Below are 22,004 nucleotides of genomic sequence, written 5' to 3' on the forward strand. Positions count from 1 at the left end.
TTTCCGCCCACTAAACAAGTTTAGTGCTATGCAGTACTGATTTATGTTAAAATGTGCTTTTCATTATTTTTTCAGCACGTTCTTTCACTCTGAATAATTCTGCTCACTGGGATTGGCTAAACATTTGCAAAAATTTCCGATTGGACGACTTGTCATACTTCTCTGGCAAACTGATCTATCCAGTTCAGTATTGGACTTCAGGTCAGTCGAACGGGAGCGCTGATTTCGAACTGACTCATTGTAATGATTACTATAGTATTATTTTGAGTATAAGTGTTAGTTTAAAAGTGTAAAATCTTAAGTATTGTGTTATGATTTTATAATATTGTACAATAATCATTTGATATTATCAGTGACTTAAAAATAAGTGTAGTGAATTAAAAACAATGTCTTTTCCGAATAAATCCGATAGGCAGTCTTGTTGGGATTCTCGGGACAGGTATTGGGAATGTCTGGATAAACACAATGTAGGGGCTGAACAGCCATCTCCAGATGTCTGCCAGCAAGTCAGGAAATTGTATGAAACAAACTGTCCGGGACAATGGGTTAAACATTTCGATAGGAAACGGGATTATGAAATATTCAAAAAACAAATTGAATCAGGATATGATCCAGTTAAAAAGTAAATATAAATATTGATTAAGACTATTACAAAATATATGTGCATATTTTTGCATTAAAACTAAACTAATATATTGGGAAGCACATCTATTAGTTTCAAGATTTAGCTGAAAAAATACATACCTTCATTAATAAATTCCTGTCTTTACACCACTCAACTTAATATCTTAAAAAATATATATTGATTATTCATTATATTATTTGTTGTTCTGTATAAGTACTATAGAATATCAGGTTTATGGTATAGTTTTCCTAAGTAAAAATTAGCATGTATTTGGTTATTATTTTTTAATATAAAAACAAATTAGTACATTATTTATTACAATTAAAATATTATTTTATGATTTCGTCTGTTTCTAATATGTGCATCCTTTTGTTTATACTTCTAAGTAGTTTTTAATATGTTACTTTTGTGAATAAACTGTTAAATCAAAATAATATTCTTACTTAATTTTCCTTGTCAGTCAATACCTAATACCTAGATATTTTTCAGCACTACAAATTCACCCAATGCATTGGGTAAAACAAGGAAGCAAAAACCTTTTAAGCAAGTGGTAAATATATACTTATTGATTGGACTAAATACACATGTACATATACATATACACACACCTACGTGTTTCTATATACATTCTAAAATTTATTTTTAAGTTACCCGACAGTACAACAATACAATAAGATAGTCAAGAGTGAAGTAGCAGGCTGTAGAAAAATAGTAAAAAATGGAATTATCAGTAAGTTTAATAGAAAATTGGTGTGTTCAATTGAAAAGGGATCCAAAATACATTGATCTAGAAGTTCTAAGGGTGAGTAATTGAAATACACAAAATTTATGAATTGGTTCATTTCTTAAAACGTGGTTTTCTCAAATGCTTCTTTCTGGAAAGGAGAAGCTGTTTTGAATCAGAGATTTTGTTGCAATCCAATGTTTTAAATATCATAATAATGTAAAAATAAAATGTTTGAAATTGTTCGCGATTTAGACGATTTCTTTTGATATTCATAAAAGTTGTATGAATGTCGTATAATTGATATTAAAGTGCTCTATAGTCAATATTTATCAGAACATCATGATTTACATATCGATTATTCATTAAAAAAAACTTTAAAAAATATCATTAATGAAAAGCTTTTGTAACATTAATACAATATGCATATAATTTGGAGCTCTAAAATAAAAAGCCATAAGCTGGAATAAATGTTAGCAATGTTATATGAATCATCTGTCTTCAATGACCCATCTCCAGATGTGACCAATATCAAGATTTCTTGTTTCAAAAAAATTGCAAGCTGCAATGTTTTTCTGATTCACACTTGCGATAACAAGCATGAAATGTGAATATAAATCTTAGTTTTAAATCAAGGTTAAAAGTGAATCAATTAAATTTTTTACTCAAATAGCATCTTTTAGGATCAAACTTCATGCTAACCTACCAGAAAAGATGCTAAATAAAAAGCTGCAAATATTTTTTAAATTTTAAAATTTACTTTTCAGAATGTAATTCGCATGTGCCACAAAATAGAAACTGAAAAAAAACCCGATTCGTACGATTCCGAAATAATTGATTCAGTTACTAAGCTTTCGGAAATATTAGAACATCTTCTAACAACGGGCATCGGCACAGTTGAAGGACAAACATTGTGCTCTTCTGCCTACTGTGCACTCTTTGTCATATTGTCAGAAGAATACTGTGAAATTTGCTTGAGAAACCTTAACACTAAGTTAACATGTTACCTACTACAACAGATGAACCAGATGGAAAACGACTTATCAAACATAATAGTAATTTCAAAGAGTATTGAGGATAGGAAATTTGAATCTCAAATGACAACGTTAATCAGTGGAATATTTCAGACAAACTTATTGAATAAATCTTACTTGCCCGAAAACTCAAGATCTCGTCAACTCTCAGAAGACATAATGCTCATATCTTTTAAAATATCCACAAATGCGTGCTTGACATATTCCAGCAGTACTTTTATGCATTTTAGAAACCTCCATTCTATCATTCTTAAAATGGTAGATTGGAATTGTTGCAATAAAGTGATCGGAGACTTTCAGAATGTTCTTTTTTATGTGATATTCAACAACTGGGAAAATGTGCTATCCGGTATCAGAGAAATCAATCAGAAAATATGGAAATTATTCTTAAGCATATTGAATAAAAATACTTCTAAGAATCCTGATTTATTTGACAGTATTACAGCTTGCATACTAAAATTTCCATGGAACAAGGCCAAATATTTTGTTTTATCTGAGATCATACCTCACTTAAAACTTGACATATTGGAGATCTTAGCAAACCACCCGATATATTTAAACGGCCTAGAATATAGCTTGAAACATTCCTCTCTCATTTCTGCCGGAAGTGATATGTATAAAACCATCCTAGAATATTTCAAGAGTTTTAATGATTGGACAGATACTTTTTTACCATTATTCAAGGAATATTTGGGCAGTGATAGCTTTGTTGGCAAAAATAACATTCTGAACTATTGGATGCCTGCGACCATAAAAAAATATCCCGAGTTGATAGAATGCCTGTTAGAATATTACTTCACTAAAGCGGTTGAACAGAATGATATGTTTTCATTACTAGGCGTAATAAGATTGGGAAGAAAACTGGGCTTCATTTGGAACGATTGGGATACCACGCACAATACTAAATTTGATTTAAAGAAATACATTGACCTCGGTTTGATAAACATAAATGAAAATGTGCGCTCTCAAGCATTTCAAATAGTTTGCGAAACACAGAAAAATATTGTTCCCACACCAGATGAATTTCACAAAGTGCAAATATTTTTGGAATCCAATGTAAATAATGATTTAACTTCATTTCGGCACAGCACTTTGAATAGTTTTACTATTTTCCTTACAAGAGTTCGCGACTCTTGCTTAGGTTTACTGAAAAACAGAGATCTTGACATTGTGCCCATAGCGCGCAGTTTAAATGAAATAGGAGATTTCTTCGTTTGGATACATGGCTTTCTAATTAAAAATTTAGAGCAAGGGAATTATCAAAGAAAATTTCTCTCTCTTCAAATGTATGACGTAATTCTTAGATATCTCTGTGGTGGATACAATGACAAAGCAAACATACAAAAAAGTTTATGCCGCAAGGGAAATTTAAGAGATCAAGCTTGGAAAGTTTTGGCATTTCTAGAGAGCCGTAATAAATGGTTATTTCATAATCAATATAGTGTCAAAGTTTTAACTTCTTGCATCAGCGATTCAACTAACGATATACGAGAAACTGCAGTTGATATTTTGGTGCAGTATTTTTCTGAGAACAAGATATTCCTCAAGTCTAAAAAAGAACATTTTGTACATGGAATTATTTCCTGTAAAAGTAAACTGTTTTACGAAGTGGAGTGTGGATGTTTGATGTTTAAAATAGTAGCCTGTTTGAACAAATCGACTCTTATAAGATCCGAAGCGTTGAAAAGACTAATTCATCCATTTGGCATCAGTGAATACCTGCTAAATAGAGCAACGGAACAGTTGACTTACCAAAAAAAGGATATTCTTCTTTCTATCTACGATAACCAACCGCTACATGGAATGATTTCAGCTATTAACATGTATATTAAGCATTCAGATGACAGATTGACTTTTTCTTTCATGACTTCTGTTCGTGAGTTGCTAACTACGATAATAAACTATTTTATCAAGATATTAGCGTGTAAAAGTGAAAACAGCAATTTAGACGTCCCCCCGAGCTTTGCCGAAATGGGAGAAAGTATTGAACATATAATAAAATCTTCAGAATATAAAGAGAAACAGCAACCAGAAAATACTCAACATTTATCAAACGCGCACCAACTAATATTGAATAACATTTGGTTGAATTTAAAGGTAAGTGTCATTTTAATTGCAATTTGTTTTTGTTTATATTCATTTTTATCAAACACTACTTAACATGTATTTTTCTATTTTAGGCTTGCTGTGAACTTTCAAGCACCTTGATTATTCTACAAAGTAATAATTTGCCAACTGTGGATATTAGAACATTACTAGATATTAGTATTTCTGTATTGACAAGATGTCGTCATAAAGGGGCTATAGAATCCGCAGGAGTTACATTAGGTATAAAATAATAATTGTATTGTGTTCATTAAGTAATTATTGTTTTTTTTTAATACTCAGATATCTTAAAATACTTCTGGTCGCAAGTTTTTAAAAATATGAACTATGTAATATTGTAACTGCCTACTATTTTTTTCCTTCTTTTAGGTCAATCCGTAAAACATTTGACTTCTTTGAAAAAACCTGTTTTCAACCAAATGATTTCTGACATATTGAAAGAATTTTTAACACAATCTACTTCAGAAAAATTACATGGAGTGTCCGTAACAAGAAAAAGTGCAGGATTGACAATATTAGTACACAGGATTGTAAGCAATGATTCTCAAAGTGGAAAGGTAATTTCGATCTGTTTAATAAACCGCAAAATGGTGTAATCAAATAAATAATTGATTAAGATAACTGAATATTTTTGGATTATTCATTATTATCCAACTTTTTTTTCAGTTCAGTCCCACATAGTGGCATTTATTCACCAGTTAATTTTGATAAAATCATGGTTACACATAGATTACACTAGCCACATACAGTACATTACCACAATTAATAAGAAGTGAATATTCAAATGCTTCACCTATTTAGTATTTAATGAAAAAATTTGTTCCTCTTGGCGCTCTTTTTGATGCAGCTATGTTACCAATAATAGGGTTTTTTTATGTTAATTTTTATTTTTAAATAAGCAAAAAATTACATGGTAACAGCATTAATATTTTTTTGTCCAAATGTATAATATTTCTACATTCATAAATGTATAAATTAATTAGTAGGTAAATTTTCAACAAACGTTTAAAATATGCTCTTTTAAAATTACCCAAAAACGAGACGTTTGGTGCCCTGTGGGGCAAACGACACGTATGACGTTTTGGCGCCAAATTTGTATGCAACATTTATTAAAGGCATAGTCTGCGGTAATAATGCTTGACGTAAAAAACTGCCAGCCGTTTTGTATGTGCTCATTTTTAAACCCGAAAATTATTAATGAAAACTTGTGTTGAATACATTGATAGTTATATTATTAGATTCATAAAAATCCGCTCTCAACATATACTAATGTCGGTCGGCGTGCATTACTGACAATTTACTAAATCACATTTTCCAGGAGGCGGAAGTGGTTAATGTACTGGGATCCAGTGTGATTTTATTTTTAATTACTCTGTGCAATTTTATTAATAAAAATATGATACCTACCTAGAATAATTTGATTTACAGGTTGGCCATATTCATATCTGCTGATTGCACTTGAAACCCTATTTTTATAGTACATTAAATAATAATAGCAAATTTTCAGTAATAATTTACATTTTTAGCATATTTCAAATCATGATCTTCCAAGTTTGTACCACCTATCCTTTATTTATTTTAACAAAATGCTCTTATTTATACTTAGGTCAAAACTGTTTTAAACTTTCGATATACATTAGCATACTTTAATACTGTTTTGTGCCAAATCATCATATTATACGGTTTCTTTTCTCCTAAATTAATTTTATGATAGCCGATTGCCCACCTAAATAGGCAATATTATTGCATGTGCTATTAAAAACTGCCACTAGGTTATCTTAGTCTTGTGGTTTGTTATTCAGTGATATTTAAAAAATATTTTTTATTACAGCCATTATTTTACCTCACCATGGATCTTCTTCTAAGAGTTCTAAGTAGACCTGAAAGTAGAAAAAGACTCGGATCTTCTCAAGTTGAATCTGTGGAGGCCCAGCCATCTCAAACTGCTCAAATTGAAGATAAGGAAGACTGCACTTCAAACCGTCATCCCGAGGAAAATGTAGAAGAACAAGCGTCAAGCTCTGGAATACAAATTAATATTATAGAGCCTAATGAAGAGGAGAAAGTGCACGAAGAAAAAGTTCAAGAAACAGGAGCTAATCCTTTACAGCCTAGTCAAGTGGAAGCACACACTTCAAATTCTGGTCAGTTTGAAATACAACCGAATACTAGTAAAGAGGAACAAATTTCAAAGTCTCTTGAGTCGGATGTGCAACCATCCAGTAGTCTAGAAGTCCACACTTCTAAAGATAGACCACTTTCGGAAGATTTTGCCAACGAATCAGATGTTCCACTAGCTAGGGCATTACATCTGCTATGCAGGACAGTGTGTGAAAGTTCGCTCGCTAGTTATGTGATTCAGTTTGCTCCACAATTGGCCACAGTTTGCTTTAAGCATCTGACTGATGAACAGTGGCAGGTGAGAAATGCCGCTCTACAACTCTATGGAGCTTTAGTTCCAAAACTAATTGGACAGAAAAAGAGCCAGGGTGATGAAACTTTTACAAAATCACCCGTATCACCGGATGAGCTATTTTCTCATGTTCCGTCACTTTGGAATTTCATAAAGTCTAGTTTAAAAACTGCATCCATCACCGATAATGCTATAACTTCACACTCTACAATTGTTCCAATATTAAGTCTTCTTTCTAGCATGGCGAATAGGTATTCCTTGAACAATTTTTGTAGCGCAGAAACTAGAAAATTCGGCATAAATGTTGCCAACCTCGAAGATATTTTTCCAAATTTAATAGTGTTATTAGGAAGCCCAATTTATAATATCAGAAATATTAGCGCTTGTATTATAGCATCAAGTTTTGATTTTCCAATATTTTTCGATCATTGGACGAGAAAAAAGGATACTATTTCTAAAGAAAACCAAATACACGGCTATTTACTTGCATTGAAGGAGTATGTTTTATACTTTAACACTTATAAAAAATATTTGTTTAATTCAAAACAGAGCGATGAAGTGTCAGATTCACTGAAAACTATTACAACAGATTTAAAAAATATTATTAATGGAAAAAAAACATCCTATATTGTAAAAGCCCTACATTTGGAAATCGAACAACTGCTAAACAAAGAGAAAATGGATTTCTGTAAATCATTAGAAGAAGCATTTGATGTTGTAAAAAGCTACGGGGATAATGTCAACTTACAGGTCGGTATCCATACTTGGTTGCAAGTTTATGTCACATACGCTGTTCTCAATTGTTCCGAAGATGAATTATTGAGTGTATTGAAAACCTGCATCGATGACAATAGTTCAGTTCTCATAGACATCAATTATTGGCCAACTGTTAGAGATAGAATAGATCAGTTATTGGCAGCGAAATATGATAACTTTCAAGACATATTTGAATATTTCATAATATTGTCAAGTGAAAAACAGGAATGCGTTGGTAAAATCATTTACGAAATTTTATATTTGATATCTAGCAGAAGCGAATCCGTAAGTTACTGTGGCTCACTTGGCAGAATCTACTGTAACATAAATATTGAAGAATGTATGATAGCATACGAACATGGCTATTTATTACCGCTTGTCTGCTCGATGGCTTTCGATAAAGAGATTTCAATATCAAACTTGGATTTGCACATGGAGTTGTCCAAAGTATGCAAACAGTTGTCAAAACCTGAACGCTTCGAAGTGGCTTACAGAAAAATGGCAGCCGTATCTATGAAACATTTAGTGAAGCTTTTACATTACTACGTAGAAAAAAAGGTTGTCAATTCTCCCGTGAATGAAATCATTGGGAACATTCTGATCACCTCTTTGTGGTTACTTCAAGATGAAGATGCAAGCGTAAGAACTGAGTGCTCAAAGATGCAACTGAAATTACAAGATAATCAGATAAAAGTTCATCCCAACGTTCATATAAACACCATACTAAATCTGAGAAACATTCTAAGACTATTCTGCGAAGCCAAAACACACGCACTCAATTTTTTGCAAAACTTATCCAAAGAATTGAGTAAAAGTCATGCTAAAAAAAATAGTAAAGATCTGCAAAACCCCTTTGATCATAATACTCAAAATATATATTGGGAGCCAATAATATTGTACAAACGCGTGTCAAGCTTGATAGAGCGTTTAAATAGAAGAAATTAGATTTTTTTTAAATATCTTAGCCGTATTGCCGTGACAACATCCCTAGTCAACTGAAGTATTGTGAAAGGGGGTGCATTTAAATATTTACTCTAAATCTTTTGTATTTTTGTGATTAATAATTAATATGTAGGGTAAGTATGTATAAAGTATTTTTGTTTAAATTATCAAATGCACTTTTTTTTAAACTTATAAAAATATTCCTCGACAATTATTTTGAAATATGCATGCATGTCTTATTTAATCGGAAAGTATATTTATCTGATATTTTTTAAAGGTACTTAAGCTCAGTAGGTATTCAGTAAGTTCATTTTTTTCTTAATAATGAATGTAAGCTTATTCAAAAGGAAACGTTCTGATTTCTCAAAAATATGTTTCAGAGATATTCAGTTTAATCATTACTAGAGTTCATTTTAAACCTTTGTTTTGAAGATTCAGTTTTAGAGATGGTTTATTTTAAAGGGCTGGAAGCCATAAATATATTGATATATTGGATATAGAACTAGCGAGTTTCATTTAAAAAAAATCAGAACTCTTAATATTAATATACTAATATGATATGAACAATCTTGTTTAACTGTTTTTTACTGGCAATTATCGCTTTTAAATATTTCTTTTTACTAGTAAAACGTAATTCAAAGATGTTTCATCCCACTATTACATAAGATATAAAGAATTATGTTATTAAAAACTAAATAATATAACTAAAATCTTTAAAAGCTGTTTAAAGAATCCAGGATTTTTTAATAATTTGCATATAAAAAAATTAGATAAGATTTTAATAACATTACATAATGCAATGACCAAAAATTGGAATGATTTTTTTGTATTTTTTATAATATCTGAAATAAAAGTTTTAGTAATGTATTCATATTTCAATAAAAACAAATGTATTGACAAAATGGTGTTTTATTTTTGAGATACAAAAGCATCTTATTATAGTGTGTTATTTATACATGTAACAATTTCTCAGAGTAGCAATTCACCAGAGAAGCCTTTTAGCCAATTGCATAGAACAAAATAATTTTTAATTTTGGTTTGTAACGGACGGTTTCGGTTTGCGCTTGTAATTCTTAAGTACCAACAGCCCGTTGTATTGCTGTAATCTGTAACTAACTTCGTAATCATAGAATGGTTTTTCTCCATATGGGCGACTCTAGCCAGTATCGTGTTATTACTGTAAGAACAATTTCAGATTTCCATGCCGAATTTCATGAATGACAAAAAAGGTTATAAAATTTATATTTACCATTAACTTTGTGATTTTCCTTGTTAAATAATTCAAATACACATTTATTTTGTGTAATACCACTTAAAACAATTTAATATATCTGCCAGTTTCATAACAAAACTGGTCCTTTGCCACGGCTTAGAAATACCCCTTATTCCTTTTCTGAGAATGAAACACATGTTAGCAGATGTATGTTAAGTATTTATAATTTGGTGTTCAAACCTTGACAAAGACACAGCTGTGTTCTAAAACCAGTCGGTGTATTTAATTTAGTTGAGGGATTTTACCGAAAATATACATAGTTAAATTTTATTTGAGGTTACAATATATTTTTATTAAATCTTCGACATACTCTCAACAGTTGGTAAGTCCACATTTTAAGTAGATGGAGCCAGCAATTAATGTTGTGCTTTAAATTAATATCTTGCTTAGCTACTTTACAAAACATCAGACTCTCTAATCCTAAACGAAAAACTGCCGACTTTCTAAACTATGAGATACACACCTAATATAGGAGACAGTAAATGTGTTGGCAGCTGACAGAGAAGCCTTGAGGCTATTTGTAGATAGCATGTATTCGTATCCTGTGTACACGTGGGAAAAGCGGGTTTTGTCCTAATAGCAATCTCGGGAAAGTTTATTCGACAGAAAGACAAAAAAAACTACAATATAGTCTCTGTAACCTAAATCCACTGTAAACCGAATCTCCAATTAGATAAAAAGAGTGGGGTAGATGTAGGGATACATGCGTGATAACGATTAGTGAATAAGAAAAGAAGTGACTTCCTTTCACATAGCACACGACATCTGAGTTTTGTTTGCAACTGTTTACTGCTTTTGTCAATTTTAAAGGGACAATAATTAAAGAGGCATTCTCAATAAGAAAGAATGGAAACGAAACTGTCATTGTAATACATCAATGAAACGGTTATGGTTGAGTTCACAGAACGAGTCATGGAACTTATTCTGGCAGATGGCGCTGCAAGAGTACAGAAGGTATTGGTAGCCCAGGTAATGATCAACCAGGAGGACACTAAGGTGCAGACACAATTTGAATCCTGTCTGAAAGCAAGAATAACAAGACGCTGCTCGGGGTAGGATACTGGAATTGAACTCTATCCTCACACGCACCTGGAAGTTCGTACTTGTATGTACACATTGCAGATGGCTTTGAGAAGATACCTTCTGATGAGAATACAGCTTATTGGACAACCAAGGGGTGGTAACCTCATGATGAATGGGATTCTTCACCGCATAACTCAGACACCAACTAAGAGATTGCCCAAATGGTCATTCCCAACAAGAGAGGGCTAAAGTATTAGTCGTTAACCACGGTGATCCCACAGCTGGATATGATGGAGCAGAAAGGACCTATTAACGGATCGCCAGACGATACTTTTGGAAAGGAATGCGGGAATCTATGAATAATTACGTGAAAACTTGTGTTGAATGTCAAACATACAAAGTTACAACATATTACAACAGAGATGAAGAACATTTAAGAGAAGGTAATATAGAAGTCTAGGCATCTACAGGGCTTATGACCTGTCAATGGCTGGTTTAAGTGGCCACTTTACACACTGTGTAACATTCACCATTCTGCCTATATTTGAACATCTATATTCCTTCAATTCTTTCATCTGTTGATGTTTGTGAAGTTAAAGAGCTGAAACCTTTATTTATGCGAGTGAGATTCATCTAATTGAATTATTTCACCTGCATACTAGGCAACGCCTGAAAATGTTATTTTTTCAATTTCTGTACTTCTTCATGGACCAGGTAATTTATCAACAATATTTTGAGTTTGTCCAAATTTTTGTATACAAGAACTGGATTCAACTCCCTGGGGAGCTGTTTATATTAACATATTACAACAGAGATGAAGAACATTTAAGAGAAGGTAATATAGAAGCTAGGCATCTACAGGGCTTATGACCTGTCAATGGCTGGTTTAATGTGTTGTAATATGTTAATATAAACAGCTCCCCAGGGAGTTGAATCCAGTTCTTGTCTACAAAAATTTGGACAAACTCAAAATATTGTACAAAGTTACAAACTTAAAACCAACAGAAATTATGTTGACGTCGCCAAAGAATCAGCGATTTGAATTGCTATCATTTGACCTGTTCGGTAGAGCTATTTGCTCTCGAAGTAGCAACAGCAGAAAGCCATGCCAAGACCCTCATTGATGAGATTTATATATGCTATGGTACCCCACATCGCTCTCCGGCGGCCTCCGTGGTGTAGTGGTCAAGACGCTTGATTCACGCACGGAAGGTTCCGGGTTCGATTCCCGGTGAGAACACAAAAATTAAAATGTGATTTTTCTCAAGCCTGGGTGCTCTGTGATGTAATTCACCACTGTAATTAGGCCTCCTGGCCTGTTGTGGTGCAAAAACAAAAATGTACAAATGTAAAATGTAATCGCTTTCTCAGTGACAACGGTACTCAGTTTATAAGCACAGTAATAGAACAGGTGACTTATTGTTTGGGAATAAAATATTAATTCTCTCCAGTATATCCATGCGCTGATGGATGAAGGCTCATCCGTCAAGCTAGTGGAAGAGGACATCATCTGGGCGTTCGGCGTGACCAGTGTTGAAAAAAGCTATGAATCTCTGGCACAAGTGGTGCGACAGATACAGTTAGCTCGTAGTATATTTTAATGACGATTGTTAAAAGTGAAAGTGAATTCGAAATAAATGCACACACTACAAAGCTGACGGACTTGCCTCGAAACCAGACCAGTGAAAAGACTACTGAAGCCGCCAAGCCTCGGATGTTGATCCGCGTAGACAAAGCCTCTCTTACTATTTTCACCGCCCCCCCCCCCTGATGCGAGGGGATGGGCTGATGACGGTGGAAACAGAACTAGGCCCAGTGATGTACGGGTGTGCACTACCACCGAAAGTTGAAGTGAAAGCCAGCCCAAGCAGTTGCAACTTGGAGCTGGTGAGAGCTGGCTGAAGGCAACTATGTCAAAACCACGCATAGCAGCAAACAATTTTTAACTTCAAGGTTGTCCATCCATTATTCTACACTTAGCAAAAAATATACCTCAAATTGTGTCACGGTTACATCAATGTGTCTGATTGAAGAGGCTTTAGAGGCCTTCTTTATTTATGAAATATATTTTAGAAGTATGTATGAACGTGTTGAGGCATAAGCTAACACAAAATATTGTTTAAAAAAGTAATGTTCTGAAACCGGTTGGGAAAATTAAATTTATTTTAGTGATTTTACAAAAACTAAATATGTAGCCACATTATCATGGAAAACCATAAAGTTAGTGGTAATATGTACATCAACCAAACAGTTTTTAGGTTCCTCTATTAATAAATAAAATTACAGTATATAAATCACCAACGATATGCTTCATTGAGTTTTTATAATACATAATCATTAAATATATTTTTATAAATATGAAAAAAACAAAAAAAAGAATTACCGTAAGAATCTAAAAAAAAAACAATGCTAATTTTCTAGTATGTATCACAAACTCGAGTGTAGTTAATTTGACTAGATTTTCATATATTTTTACATAAATTATTCTGACAGTAAAATGATCATTAATTCATAATATACTTTACCCAAAACACTTAATTGAAAAATTAATGTATTTGAAGGCAGAATTTGCCACTGGTATGGTTGTACATATTAGTAACGGCTTGTTTCCACATACATTCAGATATTGGAAATACAATAATAATTTATATGTGGTTAGAAGCTATAGAAATTTTATTTTGAAGCACACTGTTCCACACTTTATTCTGACCAGCATTTACTTTCTTTATTCTGCTAAAGATTTCTGATAGTAATATAACTGTAGAATCTTTAAATTTTCATGAATTATCGAAATATTTATGGATTTTATATTTCAGGCAAGATTATTATAACAATGTTTGATTATGTCCAAATGCTTGCAGACTGGCTGGATTTCCTCCCTAGGGAGTTGTTCATATTTAAATTTATTTCAACAGAGAGGGAAAAAAAATTTGAGAAGGGAATATGGAAGTCTTTCACAAAAGTCAACAAATGGAAGAGTTGAGGAAATGTGGATGTTCAAACATGGGCAGAATGGTGAATGTTACACAGTGTGTAAAGTGGCCACTTAAACCAGCCAATGACAGGTCAACTCTGTAAATGCCTAGACTTCCATATTCCCTTCTCAATTTTTTTTCCCTCTCTGTTGAAATAAATTAAAAAGATTATTATAATTTTTGCAAACGAAATATGTATAGAAAATGTAAGATTCATTGTTTCTGTGGATCATAAAAACTATAAATTGATTTTCACTTTTCATTATCCTCAAATATATTATGATACTAATATCAAATATCAATTGATATTAGTTAAATTATACTGAAGTAAAGAACAGGCAGTCACAAAAGTAAATTATGTCTGTAAAAAATATGATTGTATGGTAAGCCTAATCTAGAATTATAATAAGTAAAAGATTCTAAAAGTTTTTAATTTCTAAGCTGATCCTCGAAGTTTCCATTGATGTTTCATATACATACATAGGCCCTCAATGGTCGATAATTCACTCAGCAGCAGATCCAGTATTCCGATTACTGAAAATAAAAAAAAAGAATTAAATCATAGAACATTATTCACTGATGTTATTAAGAAGGGTAATATGGAAGTCTAGGATTTTACAGATTTAATCGGATAATGCGGACTCACGGATCAGAGGTCCGAGGTTCGAACCCCACTCTACCCCAACTTGATTTCCATTTTCTAATAGTTATTTACAACTCGTTGAAAATGGCAGTCAAAATTGAAATATTTGGGTAAATTATAAGGACGCTAATATTTCTTTTTTTTAAATAAAAAAAACTGTGTTGTAACATTCACTATTATTATGCCTAAGCTTTAATATCTAGATTTCTTCAAACATCCTATCTGTTGATTGTTGTGAAATAAAAGACCTGAAACTAGCAACTTATGGGTGGAAATATATTTTTTTCTTATAGGTGCATGGGATCTCTGATCGCCTTATACAGAAAAAACATCAAACTAGCCCTAGCTTTTGTATTTTAGTGTTCTTTTTGTATTTTTTTTTCTTTTTCACAACAGTATTGAAATTTACAAATCAAAAAACCCATAGAATATTTTTCTTGATGAATGTGCAATAGAATGTGTAAAACTAGAATAGCCCTGAATAATACCCCAGTCTCGCATCAAACTGTTGAATTTTATAATTCACTCGGGGACCATAGACACAATTATGATATTTAAATAAATAATAGACAACTCAGAAATTAATATAATATCGTCGGCAGAAATTTGAAATGCCGTAAGGGACAATGAGAATTAGTAATTATATATTAGCAAAAATAAAAAAATCAGATTGCCCAAAATTACTGTCACTGATAAAGACAACAATTCAAATTAAAATTAATCAATTTTACCAAAATACCATTACAAATAACAAAATATTTAAGGCATTATATTGGGACGTTATATTAAATCAGGAACTCATAAGCAATGGTTCGACATTATTAAGGTATAATCCTCTCCAATAGCAAGAGTATTTGCCTCAAAATAGTTTCGCTGATGTGAAAGATATCAATCTCCAAAGTGATAATGTTCAGCTGCCTGATTGCTCTTCCAATCGGCATAACCAGAGGCAGGTTGGTTCTAGAAGCTGGGAGGTAAAGCAGTCTATGCTGACGCTGTCGGAGATAACCATCAATAGGCTAACATACACAGAACTGCAAACAATTATTCAGAGCTGTTGGACTTACTCCACACTACATCTGCAGCAATTAAATCAGCTGTGCTATCCGATGAATCTCACCGGCACCAATAAAGATTTCGGATCTTTAACTTCACAAAAATCAATAGATGGAAGAATTTAAGAAATATGGATGTTCAAAGATAGGCAGGCTTGTGAATGTTACACAGTGTGTAAAAAGTGTTAGGGCATGTAAATGCCTAAACTTCCATATTCTCTTCTCTAAAATATTCTTCATCTCTGTTGTAATATGTTTATTTTAGATGAAATTAACTGACTAACTGGTTTGTTTTTCGGTTTGTTTGGCAATTTCGAAAATATATTTTAAATTGTAATCAGTACATACTATGTTGGTATCGAGTCATCGAGTTGTATTGATACAATATGTCTTCCTGGAACCATCACGAGACCCAAGACTCGCGGTTCCTCCCCATCAGACTCTGCTTTTAAATACTCTGAACATGAACCTGAAACATGGTAAATATATAGTAATTTCTGTCAAAATTAAAATCTTTTTTCAAAAAGTATACATGAAAAATACATTTGATTACATAACGAAATAACAAACAATTTTATAACGTATCTGGTTAAAGAGCGAACTAAGAAGATAGATAATCAAAATGGTAGAAGACGACCCGGATTTCTCTGACTTCTGGATCTAGAAATCTGTCGTATAAAGGCCAAAATTAAGAGGGATGACAAATTTAGGGGTCTCGCGCAGGATAAGCGCGGGTGGCTGACAGGATGTCAGAAGGGCAATGCATTGGAATGCGATAGCATATGAAAGCCTATTCCATGTGTTAGAGGAGTCGATAATAAGTAACTATGTTGTAATAATAGGATAGGAATAATTTAAAAAATGCATGGGAATTAAAGCGGGTGCCACAACTTCCAGATTTGATTATAATTAAAATGATTTTTTATTGGATGAAAATAAAATTACAAATAAAACAAAATACTTGAGGCATCAAATTGGGACAACATTTCAGGCCAGGAATCCTCGAGCAATAGCTCGACATTATGAAGGCATAATACTCTCCAATAGCAAGAGTAGTTACCTCTAAAACATAGTTTCACTAATGTGAAAAATGTCAATCTCATGTTCAGCTGCCTGACTACCCTTCCAATCGCCATAACCAGAGGCAGGTTGATTCTGGAAGCCGGGAGGTAAAACAGTCTGTGCTGACGCTGTCGGAGATAACCATCAAGAACATCAAAATTGATACTCTCTAAAATGGCCGAGTTCTCGATAAAACCTCTTACCAGTCTGAAAAAATGGATCAGTGTGAACCCATCTCTTCTAAATTGCAAACTGTTGGTCCCAAGTATGGCCAAGAGAAATGCAGTGCGGTGGAGCCACGGATAACTACCATACTCCCTCGTGCAGACTGGACGGACCATCACAACGGAGGCCATACATTATTTCATATCATTAACATTATACTTTTATTCGCATCCAATGTTGCATAAGGCACTGCATTGGTACACCAAATGCAGCATATCTCTACCGTCTTTTTGAATTTTTTTATTTATACAACTTCTTGTACATAATGTAAATTGTACATTGGCGGGCTTATTGCCAAATGGAAGTTTCTTCCAACCAACCAATACATGAAGGTTACACAACTTTTACATAAAGGTAAGGTGATCAGTCTTACGCTTCAGGTAAAATCGAATTTCGTAGTGTAAAACCGCCTTAGAAACAAATATTTCACATCACCATGGCCAGGTATTGAACCTGGGACATCAATCATGATAGTCAACCATGCCAACGTGACACGGAATTATCTCCACTCAGTTTTCTCTATCAGGATTTTCACTTGAGAATAGTCATTGAATCGAAAATACTCGTCAAGGATTCAGATTATGTTTCACACACAGATCTGTATTCTTCATGTGGATTTTATATGAAAATAACAAGTCACGTACCTAGTATAACATTGGCATCTCTATCTGTGCAAACAAACACTCCTATAAGAATTCTTCCATCCGTCATTTCAATGCGAAAACTCTTATTCAACCAATGTTTGAGTTTATGTTTTCCGTCCGATAAAACTGGAACCTGCAAAACACACAAACAGATTAATAAGAAACAATCATAGAATTATAATACACCAGAAGGCGTGTAGAATCATCACGGCGCACTGTGTCTAAAAGTCTGACATCCTGCATGCATGAAGTGGCCGCGTAATGTTACCAGACCACGAACAATAAATTATCATAACACAAATATAAGATAATTTTGAGAAAAGTTATGTTTTAACACAAAAAATATTTAAGTGAATGGACTATAAAAAAAACCAGGTATTTTTATTAAGCAAACATAAAAAATATTTAAAAAATCATTTAGTAATTAAGCAAAATTAATACAGATTATACTAAGGTTTATGAATAGAAAGCCGAGTAAAAAACTCGACTGCCCTGGCAATAAAAAACAAATGTTGGCCTTATTTTATTTAACAATCTGACAGGACAGTAAACTAATCGAGTTCTTAAAGAATATTATTAGTGAATTCGCTACTTGCACATGAAATGTGATCCCACCCTATTCCTCTTTAATCCCAGCAGTATTTTGACACTTAAAAACGACACAACACGGCGTAATTGAATTGAAATCGACAGTTGCGTACTTAGCAACGCCTACAGAGTAACTAATGGCCAAAACGTAATACTACTCATTAATGAATAGTTTAGTCGGCTTCAGTTTAATGCGCGTACGCAGTTTCTGGACTATTATAATTCAATGGAAACAATATTAGTGAGTGAATAGGTGAGAAAGATAATAAAGTAAAACTCCGTTTATCCAAACTCCAGTCACCCGGATTGCATAAAGAAGTCTTTATTATTAATATGTAGTGTTAAAAGAATAACTAAATTTAACATTAACTTTTTAGTCAAACATTTTACTAAATGTTATAAAATATTTGTGTATAATCACTTACAACCTTTCAATATACTCCATTATACGATGATCCATCGTAATAGTCACCTTATACCTATTAAACTCACGCCCCTCCCTCTATTTTTTAAAACTATTTCTCCAACAACATAAAATATTTTCATGACCTAATCTACTTATTAAAATGCATGGCGTGTTGGTTTCATATTTTTGTGCAACTATGGTGAAGGTGTATAGTGGGTATTTCGTGTTGGTTTAATTGGTGTCCTGACAAAGAGACGGGTACATCTCGAAACCAGTAGACATAGAAAAGTCGTTATATACAAATATTTAATAACATTTAAATAATGTAATTCTAAGTTTTTATTTTAAATTGAACTGAGCAATTAACTTTGCTGGACATGTTTAAGTAAGTTTTTAATGTGATTCCAATTCGCTGTATTATTTAAAAAGCAATACAATCAGTTCACGCTCATTGATCCGGATAATTAGAGTTTTACTGTAGTTACTACCTAATAAATTTTGGGGTAATTAATACAACTAGGTTACTTCAAAATCAGGATTTTTTGTGGAGCAGAAGTAGAATTGGGCGGGTCATGTTTCTAGGATGTCGAACGATAGATGGACAAAAGAATTGTGGACTAGAGGCCGAGAACAAGACGCAAAAGCGTAGGGAGACCCCAGACCAGATGGTCCGACGACATCAGAAGAGTTGCAGGTCCAAAGTGACAAAAGGTGGCAACTGAAAGGGAGTTGTGGAGGTCCGAACGGAAGGTCTTTGTTCAACACTGGACTCAAAAAGAAAGCGGAGTAAGTATTTTTTTATGGAATCCATTGACATATTATTTGCAACATATTATTTTAGATCAACTTTAGAAATTAAATAGACACTACAATTAAAGTATAACATTTTGTCTGGACTCAAACCTCAGATAAGCTTTTATCTCAGCAAGAAGCTTTTAAATTGTAAAGAAAGGATTATATTTAGAAAGTCAAATCCATCGAAATATCTCTCAAGCTTTTAAAAAGAGCATATTTATATTTGGATGCAGTAGTAGAATTTGTAAAGATCTGATTGATGAGTGAAGATTTCTATTGAAGGATATATGAATGAGCCTCTAGCTGCAGAAAGATTCAATCTTTTAAGATCCTTTTGAAAAACCAAATAAACATCACAACATCTATCACGAGTGATAATCTACCTATTCCGCAGGGTATTTCAATAGAGTTTACGGCGGGATTATTGGAAGGCGGTTTCTAAAGCTGCTCATGAAAATTTCATATTATATTGCAATATAACAAAACGATTTTGATTACAATATTAAAAACACACAAAATTAATATTACCAACCGTTTCTTTTTCAGTCTTCGTCTCCTGTTCTAATGGTTCTTCGTTGATATTTGTCATTGTTATAACCTATACGTATGTCAAAACAAACAAAAAATAGTCCCAAAAGATGACTGTAGTCTGTGGTGCCAAATCGTGCTTCACCACAGATTATGAATATAAATACTAGTCCTGAGATTTCTACATTTCTAGTCTTTACACATACGTCATAACTTGGTTTTTTAAATATTATAAAAAATAAAATACATCACGGGGGGAAATGAATCAGAATCGAAAAAATGTGATAATATGTGGGGTAAACTTTTTATATTTTCACGGGCGTTAAGATGCACAATGCGATATGGTGGCGAGATCGAGGAAAATTAAACTGAGATATAATTACGAATAGACGAAAGCTAGCCGTTTCTCCGCTAATTGAGAGGAAACGGGAACATCAGCTGGTTACCAATGGTTTCACTATGCTGAAAGTTGACGGATGATGGCCCGGATGCTGTGTTTGGGCGAATATAAGCTGGACGTTGTCTCTGGCGGAGATTAGGCATGGATAGAGCCTTGGACGGCTCTCGGGATTTAGTCCCATTGTCGATGACAGCAAGTTGAGAGATTGGGTGGCCGTGGTTGGGCACACGCACTGGTGGTACAGGAAACTGCAGTATGGCAGTCATGGCGTTCCTTGTGAACGATCGATGTCTTAGATGCAAAGGGACCTTTGCGGCTGGAAGGTGGCCTCCAATGACCCTCGTGGAGCAGTTGGATTCCACAAGGTTTGTTACGTAGCGTGGTTGACTAAATTTTACGATTCGACGGCGTTAATCTTCGGCATGGACCAAGGATCCTTTCGACACCACCACTTTCATTTCAACTCCTGTTCACTTTACGACTCCCACGACTACTCTCAACTGATGACCTTTTCCGACTGTCTTGTTTTCTAGGGCTGTCATGGTTTTATTAAACGTCCGAGCAAGGCTCTGTCTCATTCTCTCTCTCACTTTTTATTTTAATTCGTTGTCTCTTTTCAACACAAACTTATGAATACTTTGGTAATATTTAAAGTTAAAATTATTACGTACTACACGTATTTCTTATAAAACTAATCTATAACAAACTTAGACTAAAATAATGTATACAATATGTAATATATTTAAAACTAATGAATACCTACGAAGATCAGAAAAGGATTAATTAATTTTAATCTGGAAATGATCTGCCTCCTATTGTTGTAGTTGACGCGTTTTCCTTCCATAGTTATGGTTCAGTTTCTAGCAAGTTGGATGTAAAATATTGATTTTAAATGTGGTCCTACGCCACAGTATTTTATAGTTTTTGGACTGGAACCTAAAATGTACAACTGCTCATTTCACCTTCGTACAAATTATGAATAATCACTGATACGTTGCGATTGGAGCACTGATGCAGTGCCTTATGTACCATGGGCGCAAATAAGAATATTATTCAGTAAAATTTATTCGTTTTATAAATATATGATAAAAGTTTGAATAATCGGCGCTCGTACATAGAAAGATGTATGAATATTGAAAAAGTGAGGTTTGTATTTAAGACCGAGGGATAAAGTTTGGGCTTAATAAAAAAAAAGTGTTTTCCCAATCCAAAAACATGGGTTGATGTTATTATATTTTCAAAAGAAAGGTTTTTTAGAATTTTAGGTAATTCGTTGTTCGGTCATTCGGATTCAACTTAAGTTATTGAATTCTAATTGAGTTTAACAGTAAATGGAATATTATTTTACATTGTAAATGTTTAGGTAAATATCACTTTAGTTAAATTTTTTTTAACAACGGTAAGTAAAATGGATTTCTTTTCTAACGTGAACCAAAATGTTTTTATTACTTAAGTGCTTCTATTGCTTGGGAAATCACAAAACACAAAATAATGTATTAAAAGGGTATATATTCATTCGCATTGAAATATTTTAAAATATTGCTGCGTTATTTCCCAATACAAAAAACTGTTGACTTTATAGTGAACTCATGAAAATATTTGCTTATTTCAGGGGGAAATAAGTTTTTTTTTTATAAATCGGAATGAGTTGAAATTTACTTATTTATTCAAGTTTTTTCAATCACATTTTATTAACATGTTTTTTAATGACTGGCAGGCAAAAATTATTTGATATTTTACCTATGTTTTTTATAACCTTTCCAATGCATTTATCTTAAATTCTTTCT

General features: G+C 33.0%; 3 protein-coding genes across 3 annotated transcripts; 2 read left to right on the top strand and 1 right to left on the bottom strand.

The window, feature by feature from the left end:
• Nucleotides 1-238: 238 nt before the first annotated feature.
• LOC148284961 (cytochrome c oxidase assembly factor 6 homolog) lies at nucleotides 239-772 on the top strand. Its single transcript, XM_088232408.1, has one exon. The coding sequence runs from the start codon at nucleotides 387-389 to the stop codon at nucleotides 624-626; it is 240 nt and encodes a 79-aa protein (XP_088088534.1). The 5' UTR covers nucleotides 239-386; the 3' UTR covers nucleotides 627-772.
• Nucleotides 773-1,056: 284 nt separating this feature from the next.
• Nucleotides 1,057-8,740, top strand: LOC148284962 (uncharacterized). The gene is made up of 6 exons (XM_088232387.1): nucleotides 1,057-1,175; nucleotides 1,273-1,427; nucleotides 2,117-4,480; nucleotides 4,564-4,711; nucleotides 4,859-5,046; nucleotides 6,321-8,740. Exons 2-6 carry the CDS (start codon nucleotides 1,344-1,346, stop codon nucleotides 8,601-8,603), a joined length of 5,067 nt encoding a protein of 1,688 aa, XP_088088513.1. The 5' UTR covers nucleotides 1,057-1,175; nucleotides 1,273-1,343; the 3' UTR covers nucleotides 8,604-8,740.
• Nucleotides 8,741-14,116: 5,376 nt separating this feature from the next.
• Nucleotides 14,117-19,959, bottom strand: Sbat (LSMD1 domain-containing protein Sbat). The gene is made up of 4 exons (XM_088232399.1): nucleotides 19,822-19,959; nucleotides 17,501-17,633; nucleotides 15,918-16,038; nucleotides 14,117-14,405 (listed from the first exon to the last, which is right to left on the bottom strand). The coding sequence occupies exons 1-4, from the start codon at nucleotides 19,876-19,878 to the stop codon at nucleotides 14,375-14,377; spliced, it is 342 nt and encodes a 113-aa protein (XP_088088525.1). The 5' UTR covers nucleotides 19,879-19,959; the 3' UTR covers nucleotides 14,117-14,374.
• Nucleotides 19,960-22,004: the final 2,045 nt, after the last annotated feature.

Source organism: Micrasema longulum, unplaced genomic scaffold (assembly GCF_059751315.1).
Source record: "Micrasema longulum isolate JH-2025_06_02 unplaced genomic scaffold, ASM5975131v1 h1tg000073l, whole genome shotgun sequence".
NCBI classification, from domain to species: Eukaryota; Metazoa; Arthropoda; class Insecta; order Trichoptera; family Brachycentridae; genus Micrasema; species Micrasema longulum.